General features: G+C 50.1%; 2 protein-coding genes across 3 annotated transcripts; one reads left to right on the top strand and one right to left on the bottom strand.

The window, feature by feature from the left end:
* Nucleotides 1-434: 434 nt before the first annotated feature.
* Nucleotides 435-14,617, top strand: Kri1 (KRI1 homolog). The gene is made up of 19 exons (XM_050125494.1): nt 435-570; nt 667-740; nt 1,829-1,934; nt 2,931-3,045; nt 7,198-7,252; nt 7,330-7,379; nt 7,540-7,636; nt 7,721-7,798; nt 8,313-8,449; nt 8,958-9,084; nt 9,190-9,285; nt 9,915-10,085; nt 11,442-11,517; nt 11,601-11,689; nt 11,875-12,001; nt 12,088-12,218; nt 12,593-12,657; nt 12,728-12,826; nt 13,816-14,617. Exons 1-19 carry the CDS (start codon nt 477-479, stop codon nt 14,135-14,137), a joined length of 2,109 nt encoding a protein of 702 aa, XP_049981451.1. The 5' UTR covers nt 435-476; the 3' UTR covers nt 14,138-14,617.
* Nucleotides 14,291-23,698, bottom strand: Atg4d (autophagy related 4D cysteine peptidase). Of its 2 annotated transcripts, XM_050125498.1 has the most exons (10): nt 23,262-23,698; nt 22,204-22,287; nt 21,943-22,116; nt 21,014-21,290; nt 20,874-20,938; nt 18,729-18,859; nt 15,539-15,617; nt 15,375-15,451; nt 15,177-15,296; nt 14,291-14,825 (listed from the first exon to the last, which is right to left on the bottom strand). In XM_050125498.1, exons 1-10 carry the CDS (start codon nt 23,500-23,502, stop codon nt 14,643-14,645), a joined length of 1,431 nt encoding a protein of 476 aa, XP_049981455.1. In that variant the 5' UTR covers nt 23,503-23,698; the 3' UTR covers nt 14,291-14,642. The 2 variants fall into 2 exon arrangements, with proteins under 2 accessions (XP_049981455.1, XP_049981452.1); XM_050125495.1 differs by having other exon boundaries at nt 15,177-15,451.
* Between the last annotated feature and the right edge of the window lie 206 nt (nt 23,699-23,904).

Here is a 23,904-nt window from a genome sequence, read left to right on the forward strand (position 1 = left end):
GAATGACTTTTGATTTGGGAGTCTGGGATGGGGTATTCGGAGTTTCAGGACGTGGGTGTGATGAAACTGGGGGGATGGCGTGGCTGTGGGAGTTGTGGGGCGAAGGGACGACACGGTCATTCCCAGGGCGTCAGGGTAACTGAGCTGGGTGGGGCAGCTGTCGGGTGCTGTCGGAACGGAAGGGAGGCAGGAAACCGCGAGTGGAGAAAGGGGGCCCCAGATGTCAGCTGGGTGCCGGGAGCCGGCAGGGTGGAGGAGGGTGGGCGGTGGCTTGTGGCTTTTCCCCGCAGAGGCTTGGCCCGTGGGTGTGGCCTGCAAAGCAAAGGCCAACAGGATCCCGGAAGGGTCGGGGGTGGAGCCAGGTGCGTCGGTCGGGGACCTGCTCCTTTAAGAGACGTTCTCAGCGGGCGTGCCTAGAAGAGGTCGCACGGGGGAGGGGAGGGTTGCGCGCGTGCGCACTAGGCCGCACAGCCGCCATGCCGGAACCACACGGCTCTGCGTCCCTGAGGGTGAACGCAGCTTTTGCCGCACGCTACAGCCGTTACCGGGAGCGTGAGGAACTGCAGCGGCGTGAGTGAGGGGCGCCTGCGCAGGCCGGGATGTGGGGCCCTGGGGGAGGGTGCATCAGGTGATGGTGGCTGTGGGGAACCCGTGTGTACCCCACAGTGAAGGATCGCTATGGGGATCCGGACGGCGGCGGCGACTCCAGCTCCGAGTCTGACTCCAGCGACGAGCATGTGGTAAGGTTCTGCCACCAGGCTTCCCATCTTACCTAGATGTACTTGGGGCTTTCCCTGACCCGGCTGGGTTGTCTGGGAGCGTTCAAGACCCGCCTCCATCCTTTGAGTGACAGGCATTTCCCCCCAGCCCAGGAATCACCCTTCTTTCTGGAAGAGAGCTCAAACCTCCCACCCACTGAGCTCTCGCTGGGGTGCTATATCCTAACCCCTTGAGTGACAGATAGTCCCTTCCTAGTAGTCACTAAATCTTCCTGCTTTCCTTACTTGGCTTCAAGCCTCAAGCCTCGCACAGCACTCCTACTTAGATACACAGAGGGAGTCTGGCCCTAAGCTCATAGGGTCACACGGGCACATCCCAAGACCTGCATCCCAGTCCCTTGAGAAACAAGCAGCGTTCTCCCTGTACCTAGGGAATTACCAAATCCTCCCTGCTTCCCCAAAAGGACAGAGCCCCTTACCTTAATCACATAGGGGCTATGGGAACGTTAGGACCACTAGTTCCTTGAGTTACCAGCAGCACCCGCCCCATGCCTAGAAGACACCAAATCCTCACTACTTGAATCCAGGCCACCCATCAATTTGCAGGAGTAGCTTCCCCTAACTCAGTAGAGTCCCAAGGCAGTTCCAAGACACTTCCCCCATCCCTTAAGTGACAGCCAGTGCCTTACCCATCCCTAGGGATTGTCACATCTCCTGTGCTATGTCTTATCACTTTATCCTCCATCATCACAGATTGACCCCACATCTTGATTAGTGGTCCAACCCTTCTGTCCCCTAGGGAGCACTCTTCCCATTCCCCATGGAGCAGCCCTGTCTGTCCACAGCAGCTTTAACCGTGGCCTTCTAGTGATCCACCCAAGAGCACTCCCAACGCACCTGCTCTGTTGCCCAGCCTGTCCTTTTCAGGACAGACCTCCTTGTCCCGCTCTCTTTCTGCCCACATGCGCCCAGCGTCATACCTGCCTCTCTTCATCCGACTCCTCTTCCTCCCCCACGGGTCCCTGCTGTATCTGTCCTCCTCACCAGCCCCTACTCACGCTGTGCCAGCCTTCCTTCTGACGTCAGCTCCACTCCTTTTCCTGCTCTAGGAATTTGACCCCCAGCAGGAGAGAGACTTTTACAGGACCCTATCCTTGCTGAAGAAAAAGGACCCCCGAATTTACCAGAAAGATGCTACCTTCTATCAGAGGACAGGTATGGAGGGGGCTGCTTCTCTAAGTACCACAATGTTGATGGAATTCAATTGTTTCCCATCCTGAGTGAAGTGGCAGACACCACAGTGGCGGTGAATAGGCCATAATCCCATCGCTGGGGAGGCAGAGGCAGGCGGGTCTCTGATTTTGAGGTCAGCCTGGTCTACACAGAGTGAGTACAGGACAGCCAGGTTATACAGAGAAACCCTGTTTGAAAAGTCCAAACAAAGCAAAGTGAGTGGATGCATTTGAGGAATGTCACGGGCAAGGTGACCTCTGGCATCCACGTGCACTTAAGAAAGCTATCTCTATGAATTTATAAGTCTAAAATACCAGGCCAGAAATGCTTGCTTGCTTATTTATTTATTTATTGAGGTCATTTCTCAAGCCGGGCAGTGGTGGTTCATGCCTTTAATCCCAGTACTCGGGTGGCAGAGGCAGGCTGATCTCCGTAAGTTCGAGGCCAGTCTGGTCTACAAAGTGAGTTCTAGGACATCTCCAAAACTACAGAGAAACCCTGTCTCAAAAAACAAAAACCAACAACAACAAAAAAAAAGGATCATTTCTCATGTAACTTAGACTAGCTTCTAACTTATTATGTAGCCAAGAATGTGAATGAACTTCTGATCCCCCTGCCTCCACGCTCCTGAATACTAGAATACTGAATAGATGTGTGCCACATAACTGAAACTGAACAAAGAGCCTCGGACTTGATAGGCAAACATTATCAATTTAGCTATATCTGCACCTAAAGATTTTGTTTGGTTTATTGTTTTTTTTTCTTTTGTACATAGTGAGTTTTAGTCTAGCCTGGGCTACATTATACTCTGTCCCTGGAAAAACAAAGGGTAGAATTAGGATGGTTTACGATTTTACAATTGGAAGTGACTGGCAGGGATTCAGAACTCACGTCTGCTCCCAGCCCTGCCCATGGGATTCTCCGCCTGGGGAAGAGGGCAGTTAGGGCAACTACAGGTATCTTTTCACTGGCCCACAGCCGAAACCTCGTCTTCAGAGAGTGAGGAGGAGCCAGCAGCCTCGGGCAAGCAGAAGAAAGTCGAGCCCATGTACCTGAAGGACTATGAGAGGAAGGTCATCTTAGAGAAGGAGGGGTAAGGAGTCCCTCTGCCCACCTGTTAGCAGCCAGCTCTCTGGGGACCATGAAGTGTTTTGGGGTGGTTTTGCTGGTGGTGGGTTTTTGTTGTTGGTTGTGGTATTTTTTTTTTTTTTTTGTTTTGTGACAGGGTTTCTCTGTGTATCCTTGGCTGTCCTGGAACTCACTCTGTAGACCAGGCTGGCCTCGAACTCAGGGATCCATCTGTTCCTTCCTCCTGAGTTCTGGGATTAAAGGCATGTGCCACTATATCTGATCTTTTTAACATTCTTAATTTTACTTATTCATCATTCTTTTTAATTTTCTTCTTACTTTATGTGCATTGGTGTTTTGCCTAAATTTATGCCTGTGTGAGGATGCCAGATCCCCTGGAATCAGAGGTATAGAGAGTTGTGAGCCACCATGTGGGTGCTGCGAGTTGAATCAGGACCTCTGGAAAAGCAGCTAGTACTCTTAGCTTCTGAACCATGCCTCCAGCCCCCAATTTAACATTCTGAATTTATTTATTTTCCATAGTACATGTTCAAGTTGGATAAATTCTGGAGTCTGTTCTCCACTTCCACCATGTGGGTGCCAGTGATCAAATCTCAAGTCTGCAGGCTTGGCATTAAAAGCCTTTACCTGAGCTGGGCAGTGATGGTGCACGCCTTTAATTCCAGCACTCAGGATGCAGAGGCAGGTGGATTTCCATCAGTTTGAGGCTAACCTGTTCTACAGAGTGAGTTCTAGGACAGCTAGGACTACACAGTGATATTCTGTCTCAAAAAAACAAACAAACAGGGCTGGAGAGATGTCTCAGAGGTTAAGAACACTCATTGACTGCTCTTTCAGATATCCTGAGTTCAATTCCTAGCAACCACATGGTGGCTCACAACCATCTATAATGAGATCTGGTTCCCTGTTCTGGCATGCAGGCATACTTGGAGACAGAATGTTATATACATAATAATAAATCTCTTAAAAAACAAACAAACAAACAAAAGCCTTCACCTGCTGAGCCATCTTTCCAGCTCTATTTATTATTATTGTAGGGAGAAGAGTGACTGGGCCCATGTGCTCATGCCACAGTATGTATGTAGAGCTCAGAGGACAGCTCTGGTATCCATTCTCTCCTGCCTTTATATGGGTGGGTCCCAGTTCTCAAATTCAGGTCCTCTGGCTTGCATAGCTTGGGAGGCAGAGGCAGACTGATCTCTGCTAGTTTGATATTAGCCTGGTCTTCATACTAGACCAGCCAGGGCTACCTAGTGAGAGCCTGTCTGCAAAAAAGAGAGAAGAAAAGCCCAAGACTACATAGTAAGGGGAATCCCTTGGAGCAGAACCTCAGTGTTCTGCCCTCAGTCTTAGGCCCCTCCCACCAGGAGCTCAGAGCAGTTCCTCACCGCATGGGGACAGAGACAGTAGGGCCACTGAGAATATATATGTAGGGCTGTGTACTGCTAAACCCATTGCAATTAGAAATCACTGAAGATTGAGGCCAAACATGGAGATGCTCAACTCTAAGAACTCAAGAGATAAAAGTAGGAAGATGGAGGGGGCTCAAGAGCTGGCTCAGTGGTTAAGAGTACTGAACTATCTTCCAGAGGATCCAGGTTCAGTTCCCAGCACCCATATGGCAGCTCCAGCTGTTTCTAACTCCAGTTCCAGGGGACCCAACATCCTCACATAGACATACATGTAGGTAAAACACCAATGCATGTGGAATAAAAAAGTAAAAAATAAATAAAAACTTAGAGTCAGGCTGTGGTGCTGCACGCCTTTAATCCCAGCACTTGTGAGGCAGAGGCAGATGGATCTGTTGAGTTTGAGGCCATCCTGGTCTCCATAGTGAATTCCAGGATAGCCAGAGAAATACAGAGAGAGAAACCTTGTCTTTAACACACACACACACACACACACACACACACACACACACACGAAAACAACAACAACAAAAAGAAAGTAGGAAGATGGAGAGTCTGGGCCAGCCTCCACTGTGTGGTGGCCTGTGGGAGGATTAGCAGGTAATGGTGCTTCAGTTCCTGAACTGACCCCCACATGCACATGTGGCCTGCATACATACACACATTAAACACACAATAAATAAATTTAAATTAAAATTTTTATCTTAGGCTAGAGAGATGGTCTTTTGTTTTGAGACAGGGTTTCTCTGTAGCTTTGGAGCCTGTCTTAGAACTAGCTCTTGTAGACCAGGCTAGCTTCGAACTCACAGAGATCCTCCTGCCTCTGCCTCCCGAGTGCTGGGATTAAAGGCGTGTGCCACCACCTCCCAGCTAAGAGAAGGTCTTTTTTTCAAGAAGACCAGGATTCGCTTCCTAATCCTCAGGCCAAGCAGATCACAACCGCCTGTGACTCCAGCACTAAGGGACCCTCTACTTTTGTCCTTGTCAAGTACTGCACTTCCATGCACAACCCCACCAGATACACACACACACACACATGATGAAAGAAAGGAGAAACATTTTTAATGTTTTTCAAAATTGGAGAGATGACCCAGCAATTACGAGTGCTTTTTGTTCCAGAAAGTGTTGGTGCACACCTTTAATTCCAGCACTTAGGAGGCAGAGGCAGGTGGATCTCTTGAGTTTGAGGTTAGCCTGGTCTGTAGAGCGAGTTCTAGGACAGCCAGAGCTACAGAGAGTGATCCTTTGAGGTGAGGGGAGTGAGGAGTGTTTGCTGTTATTCCAGAGGACACAAGTTCAATTCCCAGCATCCAAATCAGGCAGCTACCACTTGTCTGTAGTTCCAGCTCCGGGGGATCTAACACCCTCTTCTTACCTGTACAGGCATCCACACACATGTAGCATATAAACATATGCACATATACATAAGTAATATTAAAAAACACAGGGTCGGTGCTCAGCTGTAAAGAGCACTGACTGACTGCTTCTCCAGAGGACCTGGGTTCGATTCCCAGCACCCACATGGCAACTAACAACCGTCTGTAACTCCAAGATCTGACACCCTCGCACAGACATACATGCAGGCAAAGCACCAATGTACATTAAAAAAAAAAATAAGAAGAATAAATAATTTAAAAAATACAAGGGGCTGGGCGGTGGTGGCGCATGTCTTTAATCCCACCACTTGGGAGGCAGAGGCAGGCGGATCTTTGTGAGTTTGAGGCCAGCCTGGTCTACAAGAGCTAGTTCCAGGACAGGCACCAAAAACTATAGAGAATCCCTGTTTTGAAAAAATCCAAAAAAAAAAAAAAGGGGTGGGGCTGGAGAGATGGCTCAGTGGTTAAGAGCATTGCCTGCTCTTCCAAAGGTCCTGAGTTCAATTCCCGGCAACCACATGGTGGCTCACAACCATCTGTAATGAGATCTGGTGCCCTCTTCTGGCCTGCTGGCATACATGTAGACAGAATATTGTATACATAAAGAGGAAAGAAAAGAAAAGGAAAATATTGTGAAGTAAAAATGCATTTATAACTAAAGAGTTCTAGCCAGTCTGTGGAACACATACCTCTAACCCCAGCACTCAAGAGACAGGAGTAGGAGAGTTGCCATAAGTTTGAGGTCAGACTAGTCAGGTAGCCAGTTACAGACCAGGTAAAACTACGTGCTAAAACCCTGCCTTGGGAGCAAGGGTGGGGTAGACTAAATGACCCTGGGTTAGAACACTTACCATTAAAGCTAGAGCCATGTTAAATGTTGGGCATGGCCAAGCATGTACTTGTCACCCCTATGGATTGCAGGAGCTTGGTGGAGCAAGCCTCACTGCAGCAATGAGCAATGAGAAAGGCTGTCTCAGAGTAACAGTGGAGGAGGGCTTGGTGTGGTGGCACAGCCCTTCAATCACAGCGCTCTGGAAGTAGAGGCAGGGGACTGTCAGCTCTAGGCTACTGTGGTCTACATAGTGAGTTCTAGGCCAGTCAAGACTACTTTTGTCCTTTATGGCTCTCTATTTTTTTCTATTGTTTTTGACACAGCCTCTGCAGCCATGTACATGCAATGTACCTACACATACACACGCACACACGCACATTACATACATACACTTTTATAAATACTTATAAAAGATTTCTTTGGGAAAAGGAGATACTAAATAGACATCAGTGCCTAGTAAAGCATTTGTGAAGTCAAGACATTGTTGAGCTCCTGTGCCTGAGCACTGCATGCTAAACTTTGTATGGTTCTTTGCACAGCAAGTATGTTGAAGAGGACAACTCTGATGGGGAGACTTTTGACCAGAGGCTCAAGGTGGGTAGAAAAACGGCTGGCCAGGGGCTTGAGGGCTCATAGCTGGCTTGAGACCCACATCAATTCCTCTTCTGCAGGAAACATCCTCGAAGAGCTACGTAGAAGAACAAAAGCAACTGAAGGAAAGGTGAGCTTGGGTTGGGGTTGGTGGCAACGGGCGCAAGAACTAAGTGGGGATAGGACAGCTGCTGCAGTACCAGCAGCATACACCCACAGTGTCCCTGAGCGTCTCAGAGCTAAGGGCTGGTCGTGCACCAGTGCTGAAGTCTCTTCCATGGCGTGTGTAGCTTCCGAGCTTTCGTGGAGGACAGCAGTGATGAGGACAGTGCTGGGGAAGGTGGCTCTGGTTTGCTGCGGAAACACACTAAGAGTAGGGAAGAAAAGGTTAGTGCCTGGGATCTGCTGGGACACCTGAACTGGAGACGGGGCAGCTGGACTCGTGAGGAGCTCACTGCTGGCTTTCCACAGGCCCAGGAGGAAGTAGACTACGTTGAGTGGCTAAAGGGCCAAAAGGAGATCCACAGCTCTGAGACCTTGAAAGAACTGGTGAGTCCTCAGATGTGGTCCCCGGGGCCGAATTACCTGGTACAACTTTGTCTCACCCTCCACTTCCAGGTACCCAAGGACACTTGAGGGACTGGGGTGTGGCTCAGTGGTAGAGCATCTTACCTGAGCCCTCCAGTGAGCAGCTGGTCGTGGCTCGAGGGTAGTGCCTACCTAGCATGCACAAGCCCCTGGGTTCTGTCCCCAGCACCAAAAACAAAGGCACATTCATTGAAGATAAACATGAACAATTTCTGTGCTTCAGTTTCTCAGTGAATAAAATGAGGCAAACACAGGCCAGGTGTGGTTGTCCACATCTGTAATCTCAGTGCTCAAGAGGCTAAGACAGGATTGCAGTTAGTGCAAAATCAGCCTGGGCTACACAGCGAGACCTGATCCCAAAACGGGAAAAGGCACAGAATGGTGCTATTCTATCTGCTCTAGGTCAACTATGAAATTACAATTCTTGACGTCCCTCCCCAAGGTACTGAGCTTGTTACACCCTCTCTGCCCATAGACACACCTCAAGGAATACTGGAACAGCCCAGGACTGGATGAGGGGGAACAATTCCTGAGGGATTATATTCTCAACAAACGATACGAAGAGGAGGAGGAGGAGGAGGAGGAAGAAGAAGAAGAAGAAACGGAGGACGGGTGAGCAGCCACCTCCTCTTCCCAGCATGTTCCTCAGTTACTCTCCGGCATCCAGGCCAGGCAACAACGGGCACTGAGCTTGGGTTTTATTTTTTTGGTTTGTTTTTTTGAGAGGTTTCTCTGTGTAGCCCTGGCTATTCTGGAGCTCGATCTGTAGATCAGGCTAGCCTCAAACTCACAGAGATCAGCCTGTATCTGCCTCCCAACTGCTGGGGTTAAAGTTGTGCACCACCAACTGCCTGGCTTTTTTTTTTTTTAATTATTATTTCTAATTTCTTCATTACGTTTATGTGTTTGCAGGGGTGGGGCTTCACTCGTGGGAGTCAGTTCCCTCCTTCTACCATGTGGTCCCATCAGAAGGAACTCAGGCTCTAGGGCGTCAGCACACACCTGCTGAACCAGCTGACCAGCTCATTCATTGTAGAGTTCTTGTGGGGATAAAACAAGCTGGTGTCTGACCCGGGATCTTTGGTGTTCCTGAGCCTTATAACTCCATCATGTCCTTCAGGGTTCCTGGACCCCCAGTCCAGCTGGCAGTAGACGACTCCTCGGATGAAGGGGAGCTATTCCTGAAGAAGCAGGAAGACTTTGAACACAAGTACAACTTCCGCTTTGAGGAGCCTGACTCAGCCTCGGTGTGTGCCAAGGCCTGGGTCAGGGAGGACATGGCTGCCCAAGGGTCTGGAGCTTCAGCCCCATATGATCTCTGAAGTCCCTCTGGGCTCCTCTCCTGCCCACAGGTCAAGACGTACCCACGTAGCATTGCATCATCTGTGCGTCGCAAGGATGAGCGCAGGAAGGAGAAGAGGGAAGAGACTAGGGAGCGGAAGAAGAGGGTGAGTGTGGCTAGTTATGGCAGTGCGTGCCAAAGATTCCCAGCCCTCCAGAGCCAAGGCACAGATACTGAAAATTTTGGGCCTGCCCCAGCTAAGTCGAGAGTTCAAGGCCAACCTGGGGAACAAAGTTACAGAAGAAAAAGAAGATAGTGGTGCATACCTTTAATCCCAACACTCAGGAGGCAGAAGCAGGAGAATCTCTTGAGTTTTAGGTCATGATGGGCTATGTCAAAATAATAATAAAATAAATAGTAAAACTAAGCTGGCATGGTGCTAGTCACCTGTATTGCCAGTACTGGGAGGCAGAGGCAGGGCACCACAAGCTCAAGGCCAGCCTGGTCTACAGAAAGAGTTCTATGCCATCTTCAGCTACTCAGTGGCTAGAACACTAGTGTGCGCAAAGCATTGGCTTTCGCCTAAGCACTGAAAGGATCCCTGCAGGAACCAGGCATAGCAGACAATGCCTGTCTTCTCAGAGCTCAGGACCTGGAAGCAGGAGTATCCTTAGTTCAAGGTCAGCCTGAGCTACCTGAGAGTCTGTCTCAAAGAAAATGGGAAACTGCTTGTATTGGGAGGCCCCGTCTGCAAGGTTCTGCCTCTCAGGAATGCTGAGCTTCTTTGTCCCACAGGAGAAGGCCAGGAAGCAGGAGGAGCTAAAACAGTTAAAGAACCTAAAGAGGAAGGAGATTCTGGCCAAGCTGGAGAAGCTGCGGCAGGTCACTGGCAATGAGACACTGGGCCTTGAGGAGCAGGACCTGGAGGATGACTTTGACCCTGCCCAGCATGACCAGCTCATGCAGGTATGACTGCTCGGGAACTTGTTCGTGGGACCAGAGGTCACCTCCTGGCTATGTGCTCTCAAGAAATGACTTGACCTCTCAGGACCTTTCCCTTGCTTTAAGGTAGGCCTACTGGAGCACTGCCTTGGACCAAGGAAAGGACTGGAAGGGCTGGCCCGAGAGGAATGGTGGGCTACACACAGGGCTCCTGCATGACTTCAAGGCCTGCCTGGGATACATAGTGGACTGGCTAAATAAAATCTGGAGAGGGGTTGGCATGTGAAGGGAGGGGCATGGTTCAGTGGTAGAAACCTGCCTACAGTCTCCCAGTGAGGGTCTGGGGCATGATTATGGTAGAGCAACTCCCTCCCTAGCTTTGGGTTCTAACCCCAAGTGCCAAAACAATTGAGGTGTGGGGAAAAAACCCACCCAAACTAATGAATGACCCAGGTTAGCACATGGCACATGCAGTCAGTTGTTTTCTTAGTGACTGTGGGGCTGGGAGGCTATAACTCAGCCACTACCTGTTGGCTATCAGGAGCGCTCCAGACAGTACACTAGATACAGAAAATGGTCACAGTTCTGTCAGTCTGACGTCGTGCAAGGAGGATAGGAGTTTGAGTCATGGACATGTTATCAGGATGTCTTCTGTTGTTTTGAGAAAAGAATCTCACTACGTATCCAGGCTGACCTCCATCTTACCACCTCCTGTTCCTGCTTCTCGGGTACTCAGGGTTGTAGGTGTGTGCCACCATGCCTACCATTCTGTAGCCTAGGCTAGCCTGCTACTTATCTCCTGGGCTCGGCCTTAGTGCGAAGTATAGGTGTGTACCAGATCTAGTGTAGGTAGGATCTTGGATGATGACAGCTCAACTGTGTCCTGACTAATGACTAGGTCACAGGTGATGGGCACAGATGACAGGGTTGAGTCCTGCAGAGCTAGAACACAGTATAGTTGTGTGAAATGCAACCTAGACAACAGGTGGCCATGTGGAGGGTTCCAGCACACAGGAGACCTTTTCAGGGAGCAAGGTCTTGGAAGGCTCAAGAGCCCCACAAGTTGGGCATGAGTTTATAATCCTAGCACTTAGGAATCTGAAACAGAAGGATCACCAGCCTGGGTTAAAAGACTGTCTCATTAAAAGCAAAAAATTACCATAATATACTTGTAATCCCTGCACTCAGGAGATGGGGCAAGTGGATCACAGTGTCAAGGCTAGCCTCTACTACGTAGTGAGTTTAGGCCAGCCTGGCCTACATGAAACCCTGTCTCCTAAAACCAAACAGTAGACTGGTGAGCTATGCTACCATTGGCATGGAGAAGCTGAGCTGCAAGTGTGTGGATTCTGCTGTCTTAGGCCTGGCTTTTCCTTGCAGAAATGCTTTGGAGATGCCTTCTATGGCACGGCGGAGGAAGAGAAGCCACAGTTTGAGGAAGAAGAAGGCCTCGAAGGTGCGTGTCCTTACAAAGCTAGGGGACCAAGGCTCAGGTATGTAACCTATGTGCTGTCCTTACTTTGCCTTCTGTGGAACCAGATGACTGGAACTGGGACACATGGGGCGGACCTGAACAAGACGGAGGCTGGAGTCAGCAGGGGCTGCACTGTGAGGACCCTGACTTTAATGTAAGTACCACTGATCTGAGGTCCAAGTAGGGTGCAGTTGGCAGAGCAGATTATTTCCATGAGATGGAGCTCAAGGCTTGGCTGCACAGCATGTTTGAGGCCCGCATGGGCTGTGAGACCTTAAGGACAGTGAGTGTACAGAGGGTGTTTAGAACTGGCCTGATTTGACCAGCGCTTCCTGACAGATGGACGCTGACTATGACCCCAGACAACCTCGGAAGAAGCTTCGTGAGGCCCCCTCCACAGGCAAGAAGAAGCGCAAGTCTCCCTTTGCAGCTGCAGTGGGGCAGCAGAAACCCACGTTTGACCCTGGTAAGGTACAAGGCATGATGGGCAGCATGGGAGCATGGCTCCCAGGGCCTTGAACATGCAACACCCTGGCTGTATCTCCTGAGCAGGGGACAAGACCTTTGAGGAGTACCTGGATGAATACTACCGGCTGGACTATGAGGACATCATCGAAGACATGCCTTGTCGCTTCAAGTACCGCACTGTGGTGCCCTGTGACTTTGGGCTCAGCACCGAGGAGGTTAGAACCAGGGCTGGCAGGGAAAGTAGAGAAGCCCAGAGAATGGGGAGGTGAATATTCACTGTGGAGAGGCAAGGTCTGGACTTCAACTAAGAAGAATTAAATAGTGCTAATGTAGGCCAGCATTAGAGAGGGTGGTGTGGGTAGGGTACTACGGTGAATTACAAGCTAGCCTGAGCTGTGCAGTGACTTTCAAAAAAAGAGCCGGCATGGTGGTACAAGCAGGAGAATCAGGAAATCCAAGGCCAGCTTGAGCTACATGAGACCCTGCCTCAAAAACAGGAAATACTAAACTCAGTTGTCCCCAACTCTGAGTGACTGAGGCTTGAGGCACACCCCAGAACCACACAGCAGACACCTTCTTCCTCATGCAGATCCTTGCAGCTGATGACAAGGAACTGAACCGCTGGTGTTCCCTAAAGAAGACCTGCATGTACAGGTGACAGCAGGGGATGGGGATGGGGGAGCCCGCCAGTCTGAACAGCTTCTGGAACACCCCTGACCCACAGGTCAGAGCAAGAAGAGATGCAGGAGAAGCGGGCGTACAGCCAGAAGGCCCAGAACTTGTGGAAGAAGAGACAGATCTTCAAATCACTGTGCCAGGAAGAGTAAGCACGGGCCTGGGGAGGATGGTAGCAGCAGGGCCAGCTGACACCCAGCTGTGGCATCTTTAGACCAGTTACTGTTCCTCTCAGTAAGGTCACTTTATGGCTCAAAGACTGAGCTCATGCATGACATACTCAGAGTAAGGATCAGTGGACCTGGACATGTGGTACACACCTGTAGTCCTAGCACTAGGGAGGCAAAGGCAGGGTTTATGAGTTTGAAGCAAGCCCGACTCCACAGCTAAAGCTTGTCATTATGGGGTGAAGACTGTGCTTATTTCATTAAAGACTGGGCCTGAATAGTCCTGGCTGTCTTTGGCGTTCCCTATGTAGACCAGGATGGTCTCCCTCTGCCTCACAAGGCTAGGATTGGAGGTGTATGCTACCACATCTGGTGAGACTGTTTAGCATGATTCAAGTCCCGAGTTTCATCCAAAGCCTGAACAGAGTAATTCTTAGAAGCACCTTACAGGCTTGTTAGCTGTTGTAAGGATGACTGTCGTTCCTTACTAGACTCAGTTGGGACACACTCTTACTGTACTTAAGTTACAGGAGCTGACTAACATAAATGGCTTCAGCTAGTCCAGCTAATTTGTAGCTGTCATATTTATGACAGTTGTCTCAGGAAGCTGAGGCCATCGGGGTCCATAGTGAGACTATGGGCTGGAGCAGGGTTACCTGACAGTAGAAAGCCCCGGGCTCTATCCCAGCACTGTATAAACCAGAAGGATCTGAGTTCAAGGCCAGTGGTGTGGTCTACAGTAGTGAGCTCTGGGACAGCCAGAGCTATCTATATTAGTGAGACGGACTCAACACCTCAACCCCTCCCCCCCAAAACAAAGCAGGATCAGAAGTTAATGGGCATCTTTCACCATGCAAAGTTTGAGGCTAGCCTGGCTTATACGAGACCCGCCTCAAACAATGAAAATGTGGGGGATCGTTGCCTGTTTTGAACAGCAAGCTGACCTGAACTTTGACTTTTTCTCCTTTAGGACAGACATGCCCACAGAAGCCACAGGGAAGTCACGGGGCAAGGCCAACCCACAGGAACAGCTACCCATGCCTGATGGAACCTGTGGGAAGAGGCTCCAGTCTGAGAGCCAGGTAGCCAAGGAGTTGGCACATACAGCCAGCCCAGAGAAGCCAGCTTCCCAGAGGCAGAAAAACAAGAAGGCCAGGCTATTGGGCCCCACGGTGACACTTGGAGGTCACAAGTTCAGCCGACAGAGATTGCAGGCCTTTGGTCTCAACCCCAAAAGGCTGCACTTCCGCCAGTTGGGTCGCCAAAGGAGGAAACAGCAGAGCCACCCGTGAGAGCCACAGGTTACCTCCACAACCAAGTTGTTGGCTATACACCTCCAAACCTGTCTAAATCTGGCTGCAGGCAAGGATGCTGCTGTCTCTTGTCAGTGTAAAACAGGCTGTAGGAGCTGTGTACAAGTCAGCCTGAAAAGTCAAGCAACCCCAGCATGTTCAAGTCTGTATTTTTATCAGCCTCCACCCAGCAGTCAGTCGGTTCTCCAGGACAGGGGCTTTGGGACCAGTGAGTACAGTGATCCAGTGCAGGCTACAGAACTTGAATCAGGCCCTGAGTGAGTGCCCTGGAGCCCACTCTCCATCCCTGGCTCCTAAGGGGGCTTGGGAGCAGCTAAAGGGCACAGCCCCAACCTGGGGGCCTAGACAGGTCTCAGCTGTGTTTGGGAGGATGGGGGACATGAGGACAGGGAATCCAGCACTGCCATCGGAGTTCCAGATCCCATACCTGACATGACATAAATAAAAAAATAAATAGTCTGGCATCTTTCCCCATCCCTTCCCACTATAAAAACACAAAGTCCTCAGAGCTGGGCCGTTTGGCCTTCAGGAGGCGTCCTGTGCAAGGCAGCCGCAATGTGGGCTGTGAGAGCTGGGTGCAGAGGGCATCCAGGCTGTGGTCCTGAGCGTGGCCCTCAGCCACAGTGAACATGGGGTATCGCTCTGTGGCTGAGGAGGAGCTGAGGATCTGCAGAAGGATGAAAGAGAGTGGTCTCAGTTCAGGGTCATCCAGAATCAGCTGCAGCAACTGAACAGTGCACAACCAACTGCTCAGCCTGTGAACAGCTGCCCTGGAACTAGTGGTGAGCACCCAGGTACCCTCCCCCCTACCCCAGCAGTGACCCAAGCTTTTCAGGCACCCTTCATTTTGCTCTCCTATTCTGGGCTGAGCTTCCTGGTGGTGGACAAAAGAAGTTTGATTGAAGAAGTCTACCTCGATGTCAAGCACAGACAATGTGCTACTGTCCCAGACCCATGTTTGTCAGCACATGGTAGGCAGGGACTCCACTGCTAAGACAGCCCCACAATTATAGCTTACCCTCATCAGCTCCGAGCAGAGAGTCTCAAACTCCTTCCTGTTCCCAGCGTAGAACCCGACGGTGCAGCTGGGGTCCATCTTGGCAAAGGCCATCTTGCGAGGTGAGGTGCAGTGAAAGGACTGGGCAGATGGGAGAGATTTGAGGTACCCCAATTTTGTGACTGTGCCTGCAGCTCCCACCCAAAGCCACCAGCTCACCTCCAGGGGAAAGTCAGCCTGGCTGACGTCCACAGTAGGCTGGCAGTAGTGGGGATCCAAGTAGAGCAGAAAGTCATCTGTGGGGGGTTGGGAGGGGCAAATGTAAACTGGGGTGGGAAGAGGAAGGCAGAAGGCTGTGACCCCGGAAAGGTACCATGGCTTACCCTGGTAGCCAATGAAGTACAGTGAATGCCGGGGCTTGCCCCCCATGATGCCCAGGCAGAGTTCTGACCGTAGAAGCTCCTGTAAGAGACAAGATAGCTGGCAGCTACAAAGCCAGGGGACTCACTGAGCAGCCACCATGCTAAACAAACTAGCCTGCCGGCACTGACATTCTAGAACAGAAACTTAGCTGCCAGATGTGAAGACTATGGGAAGGGCTACGTACCTTAAGAGGTTTTTAACTTTTGTTTTTCTAAGGGTTTCACTATGTAGTCCTCACTATCCTGGAACCCGCTGTGTAGAGCAGGCTGGCTTCAAACGCAGATATCTACCTGCCAAGTGCTGGTGGGCCGTATATGGGCCGTATATGTGTCTTATCTGTGCGTTGGTTATGCACCTTAGTGCAGTGTGTGAAAAGAGGGTGTTAGATTACGTGTGCTGTGAATCAAACCTGATCCTTTCCACGAGCAATGTTCCCTCCTCACCACTGAACCATCTCTAACCCAGTGGTTCGCAACCTTCCTAATGCTGTGACCCTTTAATACAATCCCTCATGCTCCCCAGCCATAGAATTATTTTCATTGCTACTTCATAACTGTAAGTTTGCTATTCTTATGAATTATTATTATTAATGGTTTTTCGAGACAGGGTTTCTCTATAGCTTTGGAGCCTGTCTTGGAACTAGCTCTTGTAGACCAGGATAGCCTCGAATTCAGAGAGATCTGCCTGCCTTTGCCTCCCAAGTGCTGGGATTAAAGGCGTGCGCCACCACTGCCTGGCATGAATAATTATTATTATGATGTAGATATCTGCATTTTCTGATGGTCTTAGGTGACTCCGTGACAACCCCCAAAGGGAATGAGAACCACTACTCTAACCACTTTTTTTTTTTTTTTTTTTTTTTTTTGTTTTGAGAGACAGGGTTTCTCTGTGGCTTTGGAGCCTGTCGTGGAACTAGCTCTGTAGACCAGGCTGGTCTCGAACTCAGAGATCTGCCTGCCTCTGCCTCCCAAGTGCTGGGATTAAAGGCGTGCTCCACCATTGCCCGGCAGCCACTTTTTTTTTAAAAGATTTATTTATTTATTATGTATACAACATTCTGTCTCCATGTATGCCCATACGCCAGAAGAGGGCACCAGATCTCATTACAGATGGTTGTGAGCCACCATGTGGTTGCTGGGAATTGAACTCAGGACCTCTGGAAGAGCAGCGAGTGCTCTTAACCACTGAGCCATCTCTCCAGCCCTCTAACCACTTTTTACCTTGTTTTTTGTTTTGGTTTTTTCTAAAATAGGACCTCACTTTGTAGGCCAGGCTGGCCTTGAACTCACAGAGATCCACCCGCCTCTACCTTCCAACTCTACCTTCCAAGTGCTGCGATTAAAAGTGTGTACCACCACTGCCCAGCACTTTTTTTTTTGATAGACTCGTTATAGCCAAGGCTTGCCTTAAACTTCTGATCTTCCTTGCATCCACTACCTCCCTAATACTAACTATAGTACCAGGAGTGTAGGAAGAGGACAGATTTTGAGTCGGTCTCCCTATGGAGCCCAGACTGGCCTTCAGCACTAGATTTTCTTATCTCAGCCTCCAGGCCTATAGGAGTATGACAGGACACCACACCAAGTTTTACTGAATTACTTTGGTGCTGGGAGGAAAGCCTGGCCTTGCAAATGCTAAAAAAGTGCTCTGATACAGCTCTCCAGACCCACTACACAGCCAGCACTTTTCATGGAGAGACTTGTCAGCAAAGAGCTAGCAGGGCTGGGTTTGTGTATGGGGAGTCTCCTGTGAAGGCAGAAGAGTGAAGGCCTTTGAGAAAGAATGTTGTGCAAGCCCGGCAATGATGGTACACACCTTTAATCCCAGCACTCAGGAGGCAGAGGCAGGTGGATCTCTGAGTTTGAGGCCAGCCTGGACTACAAGAGCTAGCTCCAGGACAAGCTCCAAAGCTACAGAGAAACCCTGTCTTGAAAAAAACAAAAGAATGTGCAAACACCACACTGGTCAGTGTAGCTGGGAATGAACAGTGCAGAGGGGTGAAGGTGACAGATGAAATGGTGCCTTCATCTTACAGAAGGAACTTGGTTGTCCTGAGTGCAAACATGCCAGGGGCTTTCTGGTTGAGCCTGTCATGCTGTCCCCTTTCCCTGAGAGACTTCTCTAGCTCCTCAGCTAATTTCTAGAAGGCCAAGGAGGGGCTTTCCTCTGGCTCCACTGGAACCACCTAGGCCCTTTAAAGTCCACATTGAAATGCCAACCTTTTTTGTTTTGTTTTTCAAGACAGAGTTTCTCTGTAGCCCTGGCTGTCCTGAACTTAGAGAGATCCTCCTGCCTATGTCTCCCGAAAGCTGGAATTAAAAGTGTATACCACAACTACCTGGCTCAAGTGCCAAACTTTTGTTGATAGGGCCTCCCTCACAGCTTAGGCTGCCCTTGAACTTGCTAAGTAACTGAGTTTGGCCTTTGAGTCTAGTTCCTCCTGCCTCAGCCTCTCAAGTGCTTGGATTCGGGAAGACAGGTCTGTTTTTAATAAGAAAATATATTTATTTGCTGGGGATTAAACTTAAGTGTGAGTGTGCAACCTGGCACAGAGCTCCACCTTGAGCTCCTTCCCTAATCTTCCAGAACATTCCAGCTTGTTCTCAAACAGAATGTTCACTCTATACAACACACTCAGAATTTGGCTCATTTCACTGGGTTTGAATCCCAGCCCCCAGGATAGTAAATGAATCAGCTGCAGCTATTTCATGACCTGCATTTGGTCCCCAGAACCTCTATCAAAAAGTATGGTAGAATGTGCATGTAATTGTCTCATAAAACAAGGTGGGGTGGGGAGATGGCTCAAAGGATAAAAGCACTTGCTGACAAACAAGGGCATGAGTTCAAAACATCAGTTCCTATGTAAAAACCAAGGTACACCCACACATGCCTGTAACCTGGTACTGTCGGGGCAGAAATGGGGACTGCTGGTTGCTACCCCAGCTCCAAGGCTAGTGAGAGACCCTGTCACAAAAAAAAAGCAGAGTGACAGAGTAGAAACCCTGTGTCTTCTCTCACTTCTGCATATACACACCACATAAATTTACATAGACACACACAACAGACAGGTCCAAAGAATGACACCCATGGTTGACCCCGACTGTTAAGTGTGGAGCCCCTAGGCAGAGGTGCACACCAGGAGACACCTACCTTCACACAGGGCACATACACGGGGTTAAGGGTCTCACCACCCAGTCGTACAGGCACCAGGATAACTACAGACTTCCACTCGGCTGTGGGGTCTGGCCACGACACCAGGCGTGCCACATCTGCCTTGTACACTGTGGGGATAGGGACATGTCAGCAGATCACTTTTCTACCCAGCCTTCAAGCCCCAGGAGCACACCAGAGTTGCAACCCTAGGTGAGCAAAGAATGCTCATCAGCAAAGAAAGTATTCCTGTATTCCTAGTGCACCAAGTTCCAGATAATCCTGGAGCCTCCAGGCGTTAAGAAAAAGAACGAGGACCTGAGGAGTTCATGTGTCCCAGACGGACCTAGAACTCTAGGTAGCCAGAATGACTGAGGCCTGACCATCCTGCCTCAAGTGCTGAGATTATAGGTGTGTGCCACCAAACTGGGCTTATACAGTGTTCAATATGGAACTCAAGGCTTTATGCATGCCAGGGAATTGCTCTACCAGCTGAGCCATAATCCTAGTAATGCAGGGATTCTGAGACGTACCAGCATGCCTCACTTTAAACCTGGGGTGTTGGGGATCAATTTCAGAGCTTTGTGTGTCAGTGTACATAAACCCTTTACCATTAAATCACATTCCCAGCCCCACCCAGCCCCTCATGTGTGGCTGGATATTCACGTGGGTATGGATGTCTATGCCTATGTGTGGACTCTTGAGGTCAGAAGGCAACCTTCAGTCTTGTTCCTCAGGACCACCCCACCTTGGTTTTTGAGACAAAGTCTCTGACTGGCCTGAGGCTGGATGCTGAGAGCCTCAGGGATCACCCAGTCTGCACCTGCTACAATGCCTAGACTCTGGTGATGGAACTCAGTTCTTCAGTTCTTTGCAACTGAGCTGTTTCCTTACTCCACACAAAAGTGCGTGTGCACACGCCTTGGTTTTGTTTTGAGACAGGGTTTCTCTGTGTAACAGCTCTGGCTGTTCTGGAACTCACTCTGTAGACCAGGCTGGCCTCTAAAGGAGTGCAACGGTTTTTGGTTGTGTTTGTTTTGTTTTTTAAGACAGGGTCTTGCTATGTAGCTCTGGCTGTCCTGGAACTCATGGAGACCAGGCTGGCCCAGAACTCACAAAGATCTGCCTGCCTCTGCCTCAAATATTAGGATTAAAGGTGTATGCCACCACTCCTGGCCCAAAAGGCTCCTTTTAAACTGCAATCTTCTACAGGCAGAAGGTCTGGAAGTCAAGGCTATTCTCTTAATTCTTACATATGACTTTGAGGCTAGGTTGGGCTATGAGACCCTAGCTAAACACATGCAAAGCTATATATAGTCAGCTGACCTGGAAGAAAACAACAGCTAACATCCGGTCAATCTGCTGTGAGCACTTTTTTTATTAATTCATTTGTATGTGTCAGTTCTCTTCCTTCAACCACAGGGGTTCAGGAATCCAAGCCACTTCCTCAGGCTCAGCAGCAAAAACCTTTGCCAAATGAGCCTTTACCTATCTGGGCCTTTTGTAAAAAAAAAAATGCATTACTGTGTGTCTGTATGTGACCATGAAGGGATGTACATTACACAGCACACAACTGGACGTTAGAAAACTCATGTGCAGGGTTAGACTCTAGCTGCCAGGCTTTGCCATGCCTTCACGCACTAAGCCATCTTGCCAACCCAGTAGTTTTTTGGATCACTGAGTCACTAAACCCTGACACCTGATGAGCTCAAGGAGCCCAGACTTCAGACACATCAGAATAGTTTTTAGTTAAGAGTGACCCGGGCTCATGGGACGGTCAAGCAGGTAAAGGCCCTGATGCCAAGCATAATGCCCCAGGTGTGATCTCTAGAACACACAGGAGAATACCCACTCCCCTACCATGTTATATGCACCATGACACAGGCCCACCCCAAACACACAAATAAATAAACGTAGTTTGTTTTTTAAGTGAGGTTGGCATGAAGAAGGGTGAAGAGAATTTCTCGTCCTGAAGCCCTCATCTGACTTTCTAGTTCTGCAGGAGAGGGAACCCTGACTACACCTCCACGGATTGTACCTAGAATCTATATCCAAATGCCCTCACTCCAGAACTTACATTAGACCCTGAGGAATGAGGGCCTGGGATAGCACTGGCTCCAGTTAGAAGCTTGCTCCCAGCCTCACCTGTGCAGTCCTGAGAGACGTACACCGCCAGGTGGGTGACCTCCGAGCAACTCTCCACAGCTTTCCTGAGGGCAGGAAAGCAGACAGGCTTGAGTCCCTGGGGTAACCAGCAGCCCCATCTGCCCTGCAAAGGATCTTACCTGAGGATGTGTGCCACCACAGAGGGCCCGTACCAGTCTCCTGCCTTCTTGCCAGAGCTCTGCCCATGTTCCACTAGCCGATGTAGCCCAAAGGGGGCCTGGGGATGGTCGGCAAACCAGGACACAATCCGCCGGTGCCAACGATCCTGCTCCATCTCCAGTGTACCCTGGGTCCACCGTGGGGGCACACGACGACCAGGCCCTTGGTAGCGGCTGGGAGAGGCAGGCCCTGGCATCTCAGAAGAAGCTACTCCTGTGCCCTCCACCCACCTCCAGTCTGCAGAAGAGATGAAGTTTGTAGTTAAAACATGTAGTGGGGGAGGGACAACCTTCCTATTCCCTCTTATTTGACATGTAATCCTAGCACTCAGGAAAGTTCCAAACTGACCTAACATTTTCAAACACACACAAAACTAATTTTTTAAAATAAAATTTTATTTCTTTTAGCTTTTGTACAAGGGTGTTTTGCTTCCAAGTATTTCAGAGCTCTGCGACAGCCTGGTACTCAACACCAGAAGGGGGTGCCAGACCCAGAAACTGCAGTTCCCTAGGGGTATGAGCTGCCATGTGGGTGCTGGGAATCAAACCCAAGTTCTCTGGAAGAACAGTAAATAATCTTACAGCTGAGCCATCTTCCAATTCCTAATTAGTTTTTTTTTTTGAGACAGGGTTTCTCTATGTAGCCTTGGATGCCCTGGAAAACTCTCTGTAGACCAGGCTGGCTTTAAACTCCCAGAGACCTGCCTTCCTCCACCTCAAGTGCTGGGCTAAAGGTGTGGTAGCACATGCTTCTTAATTTTTTGAGAAAGATTTTCATGTAGTCCAGGGAACTGAGCTTGCACTGCTGTCTCTAGGGACTTGCTTCATGCCCAACTGAAGTCTTACTTTACTGACACACATACATACATACACACACACAAACAACTCACCTCTAGGCAGAAAATGCAAGAGCAAGCCCTGGGCCAGCATCATCTGACCACTTCGTAACATACATCCCCAGCCACAGTCTGAGGTCAGGCTGCCCCCAGATAAGGGTGGGAAGTCCCGGCGATATGTAAGCCATAGTCGAGATACAAAGTCTCTTTGAAACCGCTGGATGTCACCTATGAGAGTCAACTAGTCAGCTTGTCGACCAAGGAGAACCCCATGAGAGACCCCCCTCAACCCTCGCCCCAGGTTGGACATCTCACCCTCTCCCTCGAAATGGTAGCGTCGCCCACAGAGGTGAACAGTAGAGATCTTGCTGAAGCTGGTCCGGCTTTTAACTGCCCAACCTGGGGAGACACAAAGCAGCTCCCAGCAACTTAAAGCACTCAAGAATCAACCTGGTGCTAGCTGAGAATCTTGGAGCAGCTGTGCAAAATTCATGCCACGCCTGTCTAAGACACAGGTGGGACTTGGTTACACCCTCATAAGGGTCCACCACTAACTCAGGGAATCAGGGCCATTCTATTTGAACAGTTGATTTTTGTTGTAAAATATGCAAAGTACATTATATTTTTTGTATGTGAGCCTGTGTATGTGTGTGGACAAGTGCCACACGTTGGACCTGGAGGATAGCTAATTTGCTAGAGTTGGCTCCACCAGGACAGTCCTGAAGTCCTCAGGTTTGGTGGCAAATGCATTTAACACTGAGGCATCTCACTGGTCTTTTTCTGATTTTTTTTTTTTTAATGTGCTTTGGTGTTTTGCCTGCATGTTTGTCTGTGTGAGGGTGTTGAATCCCTGGAACTGAGGTTACAGACAGTTGTGAACTGCCATGTGGGTGCTGGTAATTGAACCAAGTCATACAGAAGAGCAGTTAAGGCTCTTTATCTCTGAACCATCTCTCTAGTCCCCATTTCCCAATTTTTTAAAGGCAGAGTCTTATGAGGAGCTCAAGTCAGCCTGGAACTCATTATGTAGCCCAGAGTAGCCTAAAACTCTTGGTAATCCTCCTGCCTCAGCCTTCCTAGTGTTGGGACTACAGGTGTCAACCACACCACCTGCTAGCTCTGTTCTTACTACAGCACCTATTTTAGGAGGGGAGCAAACAGCCCGCCAGAAAGCAAGGAAATCTGGCCAAGGTCAAACAGGAGCAAAGGGCGGGGCTTGAAAAGGATTCCTAACCTACCTGTCCGGTCCGCGAGTGTGTAGGGAGGAGGACCTGCAAGTGACTCCACCAGGGTGGGGCCATCCGCAAGCCAGGGATAAGGTTCGGTTTGCTTCGCTGACTCTCTGACACCCACCTCTGCACCCCCCTCCTAACCATACTTGACGTTATTCCAGGCTGTCAGGAACTTGGCTTTGAACTTGTCCACCTCGTCAGGCTCGGCGGGGTCGGTTCCAGATGAGCCTAGAGCTGCCCCGCCCGACCCCGAAGGTCCCAGGCTGTTGGGATCCGGGATCCGGGTTTGTCCCCTCGACCGGCGACCCTCGGGCCGGCGCGCGTCCTCCGGGCTCCCGCTGCGGCTGCGGTACTGCGCCGCGGCCGGCGACACGGAGTTCATGGACGCGCCGGGGAGGAAGGACGTAGGTGTCCCCCGAGGTCAGGGGAACTGCGAACGCTCGAGCGCAGCCCCGTGGCTAGAACAGCGCTAATCGGTACCCTGTGTGGGGCTCCCGGGCCCGGCTCCGGCCGCTGCGGGTACCCGAGTTTCTATAGCCAGCGCCATCTTGGCGGCCCGGGGCACCCGGATACGGGTGGGCGTGGTCATAGAGCAAGCCCCGCCCCACCCTGCACTTGCCCACCTCCTTTCGGCTCACCACACCCACCTTATCTCACCGCGCAGGCGCGCCAGCGAGCCCCTGCAGGCCCTTATCTAAGACCGCTTTGTCACAGCCCTGGAATCCACGCCCATTGCCACACCTCCGGACCGTCCCCTCCCGAAGCCTTGCTGACTGTTTTTGAC

This window comes from Alexandromys fortis, unplaced genomic scaffold (genome assembly GCF_014885135.2).
Source record: "Alexandromys fortis isolate MF-2015 unplaced genomic scaffold, M_Fortis_MF-2015_v1.1 scaffold_242, whole genome shotgun sequence".
Lineage (NCBI taxonomy): Eukaryota > Metazoa > Chordata > Mammalia > Rodentia > Cricetidae > Alexandromys > Alexandromys fortis.

What these genes read in the sequence shown, in the direction of transcription:
- Atg4d (XM_050125495.1), bottom strand. Translation starts at nt 23,502, where the DNA reads ATGAACTCCGTGTCGCCGGCCGCGGCGCAGTACCGCAGCCGCAGCGGG. An exon ending in CTACCATTTCGAGGGAGAGG is followed by an intron (nt 22,117 to 22,203) that starts GTGAGATGTCCA and finishes TGACTCTCATAG; the next exon opens with GTGACATCCAGCGGTTTCAA. An exon ending in CGTCTCTCAGGACTGCACAG is followed by an intron (nt 18,860 to 20,873) that starts GTGAGGCTGGGA and finishes CTATCCCCACAG; the next exon opens with TGTACAAGGCAGATGTGGCA.
- Kri1 (XM_050125494.1), top strand. Translation starts at nt 477, where the DNA reads ATGCCGGAACCACACGGCTCTGCGTCCCTGAGGGTGAACGCAGCTTTT. An exon ending in CTTTTGACCAGAGGCTCAAG is followed by an intron (nt 7,253 to 7,329) that starts GTGGGTAGAAAA and finishes CCTCTTCTGCAG; the next exon opens with GAAACATCCTCGAAGAGCTA. An exon ending in GTGAGGACCCTGACTTTAAT is followed by an intron (nt 11,690 to 11,874) that starts GTAAGTACCACT and finishes GCTTCCTGACAG; the next exon opens with ATGGACGCTGACTATGACCC.